The sequence below is a fragment of the Tauraco erythrolophus genome, chromosome 5 (assembly GCF_009769465.1).
Source record: "Tauraco erythrolophus isolate bTauEry1 chromosome 5, bTauEry1.pri, whole genome shotgun sequence".
NCBI lineage: Eukaryota > Metazoa > Chordata > Aves > Musophagiformes > Musophagidae > Tauraco > Tauraco erythrolophus.
Window position 1 is genome coordinate 57,685,735 of NC_141469.1, and position 12,097 is coordinate 57,697,831.

General features: G+C 44.2%; 1 protein-coding gene across 1 annotated transcript; it reads right to left on the bottom strand.

The window, feature by feature from the left end:
* Positions 1-2,851: 2,851 nt before the first annotated feature.
* Positions 2,852-4,978, bottom strand: SLC25A4 (solute carrier family 25 member 4). Its single transcript, XM_086611758.1, has 4 exons — positions 4,868-4,978; positions 4,064-4,550; positions 3,374-3,514; positions 2,852-3,009 (listed from the first exon to the last, which is right to left on the bottom strand). The coding sequence occupies exons 1-4, from the start codon at positions 4,976-4,978 to the stop codon at positions 2,852-2,854; spliced, it is 897 nt and encodes a 298-aa protein (XP_086467884.1).
* Between the last annotated feature and the right edge of the window lie 7,119 nt (positions 4,979-12,097).

Here is a 12,097-nt window from a genome sequence, read left to right on the forward strand (position 1 = left end):
TTACTTCATGTATTGTCTCTTTCTCCAGTGGAATTTTCCTGCATTGATATCCTCACTCTCTATAGCCTTTACTCCTCCTTTGTTTTTTTGCCTTGTCTTCTGGAATGTAGTATCTGCTCATCTGAAGTTTCTTTTGCTTCCTCTTAATTCTCTTATTGCTCATTCACATATACACTTCCCCCAGTGTTTGGTACCTCTGTGTATTCAATCTGTCATTGTCTCTGGTATCTTTGTAGCCAACTTAGATCTTCTTTAAAACATCCAGATACCCTATGCAACTTTGTTGGCGGGGTAAACGTGAGATGAGTAGTTGCAGTGTGTTAGCAGGCTTCTCATAAGAAACCAATAGGAATGTGTTGAGGAAAGAGAAAAGGAAAAGAAAGGGCAGAAGCAGGCAGGAAAAGCTTTTAAGTAAGACTACTGCAATAAGCATTTGAAAAAGAGTAGAAAGATTTTTTTCACAGGCTTATGATTCAATAGGTTGCAACCTTGGTTATTTACTATTGGGAAGTAAACAGACCAGGTATCTAGAAAAGCGAGATAGTGACCATAAAAGAAGGGAGATGAAACTATCAGGCCAGGTTGAAAGAGACACTGGGTAATTTAAAAATAGGCTATACTTTTTTGGACCAATTTTTTTCCCAAATGTTTCAGTTCTTCAGGTGGATAGATGTTGCTTCCAGACACTGATTTAGTAGCTTATACCTGCCTTCAGGGAGAACAGAGCTGCTGGTCTGAATCTGTAGCAGACACACACAGCCCATCATACTAAGTGACAGAGAGCTAGGATTACCTGCATCTGACAATAAACTAATTTCAAATACAGGAAAGGGATAAATGGAAGCCAAAGCACGGAACTTGGAACTGATCAAAATGTGAATCTCTCCCTTTATTGCTACTCACAAAACTGGTTAATCAGAGTTCTCATCCACGTACTCAATTTTGAAAATCATAGAATAAGTGTGCTCCCAGTCAACGAGAGTAACTGGATATATCTGTGATAGTCACATGCAGTGGTAACCAAGATAAGTCTCCCAAAAGGAACATATTTGTGGACACTGTTCCGTTTATACTCCAGAGTAATCTATTCTCACAGAGGAAGGGATAATACTCTTTGCATTTGCTTGCTTTTGTGTATTGAATTGCTCCAGCTTTCTCACAAGCAGTGCTGAGGCCAGATGTGAAAAGCAGCTTACAACAGTGACAGTACCTGCAAGAATGTCCCATCTCAGGCAGTAATAACTCCTTCACTAGAGCAATACTCTTCACTCATCAATTCTACTAGCCCAGGCATCATCTACTCTGCAACTTCTATTCAATGTGGAAATTGCCAGCTGTGTAAGTAACTAGTCAGCCTTTTACCTTCAAGTACAGCTAGTGCAATTTCAGCATTTGTTTCCACATTATTTTTTCACCCTAGGGCACAAGAAATGACAGACATTCTAGAAATTTTATCAAAAATCCATAGGGCACCTTATTTCTACACATGAAGTAGTAAAAGATGCAGCTGAAATAAAAGCTCATTTGAATACTATTTGCTTAGTCTTACCCTGTTTCTTAGGTGGATACATAAAAACAAATGGTTTTTGATGTAGTCTAACTGAACCACTGAAATGGACACAACTCACTCTCCCTCCTTTGCCTAATGAGAGAGGCTGTTCAGTGAGTTCACAACCATGCAGCATCTAAAATTTAAAAACTCTCTATTAAGCATGTTCTGATCTCACTGGTAATTAAGAGCTCAAGTTGTTAATAATGGTGTAGTTAGAAATATAGTTATTAAAATAACTCAGAAGTATCTCATTCTAGAATGCATTTTCAAGTAAAATAAGGAGCAATGACTTCACTATCAAATGAAGATGCACTTCAAAGTTATGGATAATATAAATGAATTATCAAAGCAGCTAAGACTATATGGTACCTTACCTGTAAGACAACTGGCTGCAGTACCCTCAAGTTGAATCCATTTGGTTTTGCTATTGTAGAATTATAAATAACCATTCCACCTACCTAAAGCTCTGTTAAAAACTTTCAAGAGGCTTAGGCAGTGCCAGACAATCACTAATAGCGTGCTCATCAGCACATCACCTTAAAGGCCATGTACTTGTGATGTGTTCAGTGCACTGAAAACAACAAGGAAGAAGTTCATTAATATATTAATTTATTTCATGATTTCAGTTTTAGTTCAATTGAACATCAGAGCAGACAGTTTTGTTCTGGGAAGACACAGGGAATTTTTGAAACACCATATTTCCATATTCTACAAAATATGTTTAGAAAATCAGATTATGGTTTCAACCATATGATTGTATAATTTGTCAGTGAAGAGGCTGCAGTTAGGCACTCAGCCTGGTGCTTCAGCATAGTTTATATTTTCAGACACGCATTTCACTTAGTGTCATATTAAAAAAAGTACAGCTTTAGAAGAAAAACATGATTTTAATTCATGTTATAATAATTTTAATTCATGTTATAAATGTCACCACACTGGTGGGTAGCTAGAGACATCACTTAGAACAAGATCTTCAGAAATGCCTATTGTACTATTAAGAGCTCACAATATTAGATTTTAAAACCTAAGTCTTGTCTCTAGACAAAATGTATTACCTGAAATTTGAAGTATAATATATACACAGGTTCCAATACAAATGTTGGAGGAATTTTCATACAAAATGTTAACTGTGATGTAACAGACAACTTTTAAATTAATTCATCCTCATCTCATCCAGGTATGTTACTAAGATTTTATTCTGTTTCCCTAGGAAATATTTTATTGTCCATTACATCACAATAGCATATTTTTAAAAAAATGTTGATGGAGAACAATTGAACTACATTATGATGTTACATTTTAGACGTATTTCTTAATTTCATCATAAAGTACTAATACAAAAGCTCCGCCCATGCCTCTCAACACATTCGACCAGGCACCTTTGAAGAACGCTTTGGATCCTTCATCTTTAGCTATCTTCTTCCAGCAATCAATTGTGCCCTTGTACATAATATCAGCTGTGGAAACAGACATAAAGGTCAGAAGGCTTGAAGTTATACAGAAAGGCTATTTCAGCTTTCATATATTTAAAACAACAAGGAATAAGCAAAGTATAGCCAAGAATTTAAGTAATCGATTCACGAAAAGCAATTTTAATTCTCCAGATGGAAACTGAAAACAAATCAACTCTCGGGCTCTTAAGTGAACATAAGTCACCAGTAATGTGTTTATTTAATGATTTTTATTTAATTTTTATTTAATGATTCCAATAAGAAGGTAATTAGTTTTCCATAAGACAAAAAATACCCAGCATTTCCCATCATTTCTCAAGGGAGATGATACTTTCTGCTGCCAGAACACCATAGGAGCACTAGTTCTTACCTCCCTTTCGGCCAGACTGCATCATCATCCTACGTCGCACTGTATCAAAAGGGTAAGAAACCAGCCCTGCTACGGCAGTGACAGTCTGGGCAATCATCCAGCTCACTACGATATGCACGTTCTTTGGATCAGGCAACATACCTATCATCAAGAACAAATGAGCGGAGTCAGTAGAGGGAAAGGGTTGTGGGAAAGATGGCTGTGGAAGGAACAATCACCCACCGGCCCTAGGAGTTACTCAATCAAGTCAATTCAGGCAAGCCTGCAACTTCTCCCTTCACCCATATTTGACTATTAACAGGTATTATGAGTGAGAAGTTTATAGGACTGTTGAATTTTGGGATCTAAGCCCTTTTCATGCACCCTGACCAAAAGGTCTCTCCTGCAGAACCCTCCCAGGCATGAGCTGCAATGAGTAACAAGCTTTCATACGAGCCCATCTGTACAAGCCTTAAGACAGAGAAAGAAGTTGGAAAGTGTCTGAAAACACACTGCAAACCCAAGGTTTGTGTTCGGAGCATCAAGTTGAGGGAGGCAGAAACGTTTCAGAAACACCTGTGTTGTATTCTAGCACTAGCACCCCAAAATGGTGCTGAGCCAAGTCCTGCTTGTCTTCGTACCACCAAGTGCCCTAGAGTGCCTTTACTGGGCAAATCCTCCCTTGCAGTCACTTCTCCATGCAATTCTTACCCTTGGCTGTGTCGTAAACCCCAAAATAGGCTGCTCTGTAGATGATGATGCCCTGGACAGACACACTGAATCCTTGGTACAGGCCCTTCAAGCCATCAGACTTGAAGATCTTGACGATGCAGTCGCCCAGCCCAGTAAACTCTCTCTCACTGGCTCCTTTGCCCACATCAGCTGCCAGCCGGGTCCTGGCAAAATCCAGCGGGTACACGAAGCAGAGAGAGGTGGCTCCCGCAGCACCCCCAGATGCCAGGTTCCCTGCGAAGTAGCGCCAGAACTGCTTGTGCCTGTCCACTCCCCCCAGAAAGATCTGCTTGTACTTGTCCTTGAAGGCGAAGTTGAGGGCCTGGGTGGGGAAGTACCGGATGACATTGGCCAGGTTGCCTCTCCAGAAGGAGATGATGCCTTGCTCCTTGGGGATGCGGACTATGCAGTCGATGATGCCCTTGTACTGCTTCTCTGCCGTGATCTGTTTGCTGGCATGCTGGACCTGTGAGGAGGAGAAGGAGGAGGGGTGGGAGGGTAGCGATAGGGACGCCGCAGGGGTGACCCCGCACAGCGGCCCGTTGAAGGGCAGGGACAGGGCCTGCCCCGCCGCCTGGCCCGGCTCCCGCTGTCCCGAGGCGGTGCTGAAGGGCCCGGGCAGCTCCCGCGTAACCGGAGCCGGCCGAGCTCCTTCCCATATTTAGTCACGCCGGCCGGCGCCCGCAGCGACGGCACCCACCTGTGGCGCAGCCCCGCCGGGCTCCGGCCGCCGCCGCCGCCAGCGGGGCCGCCGCCGCCCCCCGGCCCCCACCGTCTGCTCACCTGCAGCAGCAACTTCACTCTCTCGATGGGGGCCACAGCCGTCTTGGAGATGGCGGCAGCGATCCCACCGGCCAAAAAGTCTTTGAGGAAGCTGAGCGCTTGGTCACCCATGCTGCCAGCCGGCCCGACACCCCCTGCCCGGAGAGAGCCAACGATCCGCGCACCGCCCCACCCGGCCGCCCCCGCGCACCGCCGGCCAAATGGCCCCTCGCCCCGCGCCGCCCCTCTTATACCCCACGGCCTCTCGCGATAGGAGGAGGCGTCCCCCGGGGCACGGACATTGGCTGGGACCCCCCAAGGCCCGCCCCCGCCGGGGGGCGCGGGGCAGCGCCGCCATGTTCCCCTGTCGGGACGGCGAGGGCCGCTGCGCTTGGGGCGTTTAAAGGGCAAATTAAAGTTATCTGGCCGCTGCCGGGGAACGCGCTGTCACTGTCAGGGCATGTGCCTGCTGTATTAATAGCTCCGGGGAGGCACCGGAGGGGACCAGGGAAGCTGGCAGCAGTGTCTGAGGCAGTGTTAACTGTTTCGTGCAGGCCAGAGGCAGGCACTGGGTGCTGAGAGCTTGCCCAGAGGGGCCTGGGCACGGCGGCGATCAGCTTGCTGAAGCAAGAGTGCTCTAAGGCTTGGCTTTGTGGGCACGGATTGACACCACGGAGGGTGAGGGGGATGCGGATGTCGTGCCTTACGACAGAGGTCACCGGGGATGCACAGTCAGCTTGGAGGTGGTGCAGTGGTGCGATGTTCCCGGGCACCGGTAACCAGAAATGGGCTAGGCCTCTCTGAGTCAAGGACAGAGAGCTGCTTCTTATTTGATCCACTGTGTGAACTTGCAGGTGTTGAGGTCTTTAAGTACCCCAGCGTGCTGCAGGACCTGGCTTTCCTGAAGAGGAGACAACGTGCTTTCCTGCATTGTACCCTCATTGCAACCCTGCAAGGTCAGAGCCTCACCAGAGTCACAGCCAGTCCCCTCTGAAGGAGGGAGGGAGGAGAAGGGATGGGACAGGACTGCGGGAAGCACGTGCCTGGGCATGCTTAACTTGCTTGACTCGCACCAGATGTGAAAGAAGAGTAAAGGCTGTAGTGAAACCCTGCCTTCATTCTGTGTCTGGTTCTTGGGGAAACCTTCGAGCCTCATGTGACGATTACATAGCTCCCTCACTAGGTTCCCCGTTTCTCATCTGTTCTTTCTGGCTCATCCCCATAAGAAAGCCAGAGCTCATGATTCACTGTTTGGTGGCTTTGTTGTGTGGAATAGTTACTTGAAAGCCAATGCAGCAAGTCGTAGATGAATACTTAGGAGTTTGCCTTAAAAAGGCATTAAGATATGCCCCTAGGAGAATGTTAAACTCAGGAAGGCATAGGGTGATGGGATCTGCTTTGATTTGGTAGTATAGTATCAATAATGGAAATAGGATTCATCTTAATGTAGGTGCTAAAAGATTGGCCGTTCCACGAAGAGACATTCTCTTCAGGACAGCAAATCTCTTCTCACTGACGTGTTTGTTAGCACGGGTCAATGAGACTGTAAATTTGATCCCCTGTCTCTCTTGCCTGCTGCTGCTCTTAGGTCTGTTGAGGTAGAGGTCTCTTTCTCATGAACCTTAGCTCTGGGAAGCGGACGACAGCTTTAATTTCCAGGAGCAGCCTTTGCACCTTGGCCATCCTGAGCAGATGGAGCCTTTCCCCAGCTTCTGAGAAAGGGGAAGAGAGCCCTCCTGAAGAGACCTTTTCCCCAAGCAAGGACTGAAAGCAGGTGCAAGTAGGAACCATAGGGGATCCCTAGAATTAGACTATGAGTTGAGGAAAGTATTGTTTGATGTATGTAGCTGCCTGGTACCCTTGACCTTTCCTTTTTCTTCCTCATACTTCACTTACCAGGTCTCCTTTTTTTCACAGGAAAGTAAATATCCCTTTAACGTCTCAGGGCTTCTACTGCTGGTTTCATACAGACCCGTGGGATCGTGCTCACAGTTGCTGCCTGACTGTCCAGACTGATAAGTTCTTCTGAGTATGTGCATTCAGGTGTCAGCCAGTTCCCCGCTGACTGGTGTATGGTGAGTGAGAGGTGGGAGAGCAGCAGTGGGATGCTGCTGGGAGGGACGGGAGCGGGGAGCCTGGAGTGAGACTGTGGTGGTGGGGTCTAGCCTGAAAGGGTCTTTTGCCTGCTCGTCCCCCACCATCTTTGGTTTAGGTCATTTAAATTGTTGTGGGTTTTTTTTTTTGTTTAAATTACATTTTTAAGCTTATTTAAATGATTTTTTTTTTTTAAAAAAAAAGACATTTTAGTAAAGTCTGTATCATAAGAATTCTAGTTAGTTTTTGAAATTATTGTCGTGCATCATCATCCCACTCCACAGAGGCTCTAGGGTTTCATAGATGTGTCTGTAGCACTAATACTATCTACCCTGACTGCCAGCATTTAAAGAAAGCAGTGCATAGAAAGTGAATAGCGACTTTTTCCACTTGGACTCTCCCTTCCCTGAGCCCAGATGTCTATTTCCAAGAGATACTTGGCTTCCAAACAGTTTTAGCTAAAGCAGAGCTAGACGCTGGAAATGCCATCAAAAAAAAGTGAAAGGAACTTTGGATTTTTGTACAGTTGGTTGGTGTTTGGTGTTCTATATTCAGAGTAGTTACTGTTACTTTCATGGAGAAATGGTTAAAACAGTTTTGAAAACACAAGCTTTCCCTTCTGGATTACTGAAAGCCAGCTGTTAAACCTCATCTTTCTTAGATGTTTGCAGCTTGTGAAGGATTAGCTGGCTTTCTAGGCTGAGTTTGTGGGTGCTCTGTACTGCTGACATAAGCATAAAGACACTAGAATTTGTTCCTAAAAATTCTGAACTAAAAATAACCTCGATCTATATTTTCAAAAGAGGTCAGTGACTGACTGCGTTGTGCCTTGATGTGTGAACAGGCAGCTTGAAACACTACAGGAGATCAGCTTTTACAAAGTATTGCGTACCCTTGTTTATTTGCATTTGCAAGACACTGGGAACTGTTGTGTTGTCACTAGGCCAGACACAAAATAAAAAAAGCTTTTTCTCCTAAGTAGGCAGTCTGAGTCTGACAGCAGACACGAGGGGAGAGGACAAGGAATCAGTGAGACCATCCTGACCCCCAGTGTAGACAGTGATGCATAGACAGTGTATTGGCAAGATACCAAGAAGAAATACGTTTGGGTTATTTTGTTTTTTTTCCAGGAAATATTTGTAGACTTGTAGTAAATTCTCCTTATATAAGTTTAGTTTATGTTTGTGATCAGTTCCTCCTGAGTAGGAGGAACAGCATGGAAGAATGCAAAAAAGTGACAGTTTGAAAGTGTAAGCAATAAATAATGAAGACTAATTTCATGGTCTGATTGATCTGGCTGTAGGCATGAGCCAACGTTTTCACACTAGGCCATGCGGGACTAGGATTGCTCATACTTGAGAACCATTAGTCAGTGGAAGGACACAGAGAGACCAATAATATGGTAAAGATCGTGGGTTTGGTCTATGCACCATGGTCTAGATGTGTAATAGGATTGTAAGACAGCATTTTTCATACCAGAAGAAAAAGAAATATTGTAACTGAAGTGATGAGAGCTTGGATCAAAGCATTATCTGTGTGAATGGATAGAAAGAAACACACTTCAGCCTTAATATGTAGGAATGTATCAACAGGATTTGCAACTGATATGTGAGACTGTAGGAAGAGATCCAAGTCAGAGATGAGTACCCAGTGATAGGCTTAGAGAGTGATCCGCAGTGATGAAGAAAGCAAGCAGCAGGAAGGTTGGAGAAGGGACTAAAATCTCTTGGTTTTATCCATACTGAGGAGATGCTTCATGGACTGCTCAAGTTTTTAGCTAGAGTTTAGGGAAGACAGTGTAGATACAGAAAAGTTGGATCTGAATTACCACGATACGAGTAATAGCTATATTTGTGCCTATGGAGGAGGTAAGAGTGAAAAGTGTACAGGGAAGAGAGGCATGAAACAATAGCAGATGTCCTCGGACATAGAGGAAGCAGCAGATGCAGCTATTTATCTTAAAATAGCAATTTTACAAGTAGGAGGAGAGTAAGAGAGCCCAAAGAGGCTAAATGGAGATGGGAGTTGAGGAAAAATAACAGGGTTGGTAGTGAGAAGGATGATCAAGAAGAATGAAAGAGTGAGGATTCTGAGTTTTGTCTTGGGCAGGTATTAGCGAGGGTTGTTTTAGCTGGATATTGGTGTTATCTGGCTTAGAGAGGAGCCTACATTGAGCTGGAGAGGAGGAAAGCTGGACAGTAAGTGTAAGCAGTGCATCAAGGAGGGAAGTGTTAGTGCTGAAAATAGCAGTGGGAGTCCACATGGGATATGTTTGTTTATTAGAGCATGTCTGTAATGTGAGGACAAGGAGTTGGAGAAGGGTCAAAATTTCTGAAGAAAACCAAGGAAGTGGATGAAAGTGGATATAAAAAAAATCAGAAGTTATATTTTTATAGGACAGGCATGGGGTGTAAAAGTAGGAAAGAAAAAAATAGCCAAGATGTGACAGAAGGAATAGAGACTTGCGGGAAGTGGGCAGTATCATAGTAATATTTGCTTTAGCAAGGATCTTTGCAGAAGATGTGCTGAAAGCACATTTGAGAAGTGCATTAGAAGTGGTGAAAGGCAGCCAGGTCTCCAGTTAAGTTGGAAAAGCAGGAGGAAAGGTTAGGAGGATGGTACAACTGGAAGGGGAAACAATTAAATGGTTGTGGATGAAGTGAACCTGATCACAGGCCAACCAGGAAATGGAAGCTGAAGGCAGACTGAGGTTTGTGTTTGGTAACCAAGCTTCATAATTCATGAGACGGGAGTGGAAAGTAAGAAACAGAGAGAATCTACAGTCAAATCTGTGCTTGAGAACAAAGATGAGACAGGAAGAAGAGGACTGAGATTAGATGGGATTTTACCAGTCTGATGAGACGAAAATCATGGGAAGAGCAAATGAGAGGATGTAAGGAAGGACATGGCAGGTGAGGGAGCAGGTCAGAGAGGAAGGATGGGATAACAGGAATCAGGGACACAGCAATGGTTGCCGCAGACCACATCAAAGGAATGGCCCTTCCTGGGAGGGGGACACTGAGGGCTGCGGGTGAAATAAACAGACCAAGGCAAGGAGACGTGCAGGTGTCTGCTATGGAGTGGCAGCAAGGACATCAGTGCGGAGCTTGCAGCTTCATGAGGATGAGTGTGGGAAACCATGAAGAATGGAGGAGAGTCAGCTGAACTCGCAGAAGGTGTCTGATAATGAGGAACTGGCTGGCTGGCTGACTGACCATTCTTCAGAGGGGAAAAGAGCTGAGATACTGCTCAAAAGCAGATAAAAAGCGATGGGGATGGTGAGGGCAGCCTCAGTGTCAGAGTAAGGGGCAAGGGGCAAGATGGGATGAGAAACAGAGGTCTCTATAAGAGACTGAAGCCGCAGAGGGAGTCAGACGAGGGGCATCCAGGATGTGCAAACACTGAGATGTAATAGGCCTGTAGGAAATACTTGAAATGTATCTTCCAGTGGCAGCAAATAAAAGAGGAGGAAAGAGAGTGTAATGGGCAGAAGGACAGAAGGGGGATGCAAGAAGGAATGACTGAGGAATGGTAAAGTCTCGAGAGACAGGGAATAGAGAGGTAGATGTCACTAAGGGCAAAAAGGAGGCAGGGAGAGAGGTAGAGCTCAGATTTGGGCCTTGGGGAGGTTGTTTCAGAAACAAGAAGGAGCCAATGAAGGAATAAAACAGGAGAGAGAAAACCAGGCTAGGTGGGGAGAGAAAATTAGAGAACTACAGAAATAAGCTGCAACAAGAGGGCAGGGTGAGAGGTGCGGAGGAGCAGCCCGCAAGCAGGGTTAATCAGGTTAGACAAGGTCTCTCTAGTCTCTGTTTGCTGATTTCTTCTTTCGTGCAAGTGTGTGTGCCGGGCGTGCTTTACTTTTCACGTTCTCTTTTGACTCAACTAGCAATGAAAGTGCATGTGTTGACTAAATGACTTCCGCCGTGTTAAGGATTTCCTTGGTGAAAGCAACTCACCCAAGGTTAAAAAATTTTCTCAACTTTCAGTGCTTCATTGACTTCACTAGTGGCTGCTTTGAGGAAGTGGAGGAGAAGACAAGGGTCACTGGGGAGAGCATGGCATGAGGACCCAGGGCAAAAGGAAATAAATCGTGCATTAACCTTGTAGGATTTGGGTCCTCATCAGAGATTTATTTCACGTAGTTTTCAGAACCTTACTTTTCTGTTTAATTCTGTTGCAGTATCAGATATGACAAAACTGCTTTGAATCAAATAGTCAAGCACTTAATTCCTGCTACACTAGTCGTCTGAAGAGTTGAAATCAGAGTCTTTGCTCTGAAATTAATTTCACTTCTCTATAGGACCGTATAGCAAATACTTGGTACGCTGTAGACAGAATAACAATATTGCTACAATTTAGAGCTAAAGTAAGTTTTCCTCATAGATCTCAACATACCTTGAGAAAAAAAGTCTTGTTTTATGTCACAGGTGTGCATTACAGTAAATAACTAATGGGTGCTACAGGCTGTCATGAACATTTACGGTACTCTAGAACATCTATTTGTTGTTTTATAATTAGCGCGTTCTTGCCACAAACATGACAGTACACGTTGCAGATTATGGTAAACTCATTAATCAGAGTCATTGTGGACAGTTTCTAAGCCATGCATATAAGCAAATTAATGACCTGTTAGACTCCGTAATAGTTGATTTACTACTTATTAACTCTTTTTTTGTAAATATATTTTATATATCGAGTTTATCTCATTATCCTCAGACTATGTTTTGGAAGAAAAGGCAAAAAAAGTGAAGTAACTTGCTCAAGGTCATTCTGTCAGCATGTGGCAGAGCAAGGCGTGAATGCAAGTTTCCCAGTTTTTCCAGATCCCTCTTGTACATGCTGTTTGTATATATTTTTTAATTTCTTTTCCCTCTCCTCTGAGCCAGAAGCAGAGAGAATTTTATCAGCGGCAGGATCATTTTGTTTTCGTAGTCTGGAACACAGCTTAGAGCTGAAGTGAATGAAGTAGGAATCTCTTTAGACACCTGTAAGTAGGTAGATGGGATAATGTACATCCTAAAATATGGTTTTGTATTTAGATAATCAGCTATATAAAGTGTAACTTTGAACGGCAGCATCCATTGCTTTGTAAGTTCTGTTTCCTGTCTGGTTTGACGTGTGGAGGTTTGTGATGCTCTCAATCAAACAGAAAAG

Coding starts and splice junctions, on each gene's coding strand:
- SLC25A4 (XM_086611758.1), bottom strand. CDS start 4,978: ATGGGTGACCAAGCGCTCAGCTTCCTCAAAGACTTTTTGGCCGGTGGG. Junction 3,515..4,063: donor GGTTTACGACACAGCCAAGG/GTAAGAATTGCA, acceptor TCTTGATGATAG/GTATGTTGCCTGATCCAAAG. Junction 3,010..3,373: donor GCAGTCTGGCCGAAAGGGAG/GTAAGAACTAGT, acceptor CTGTTTCCACAG/CTGATATTATGTACAAGGGC.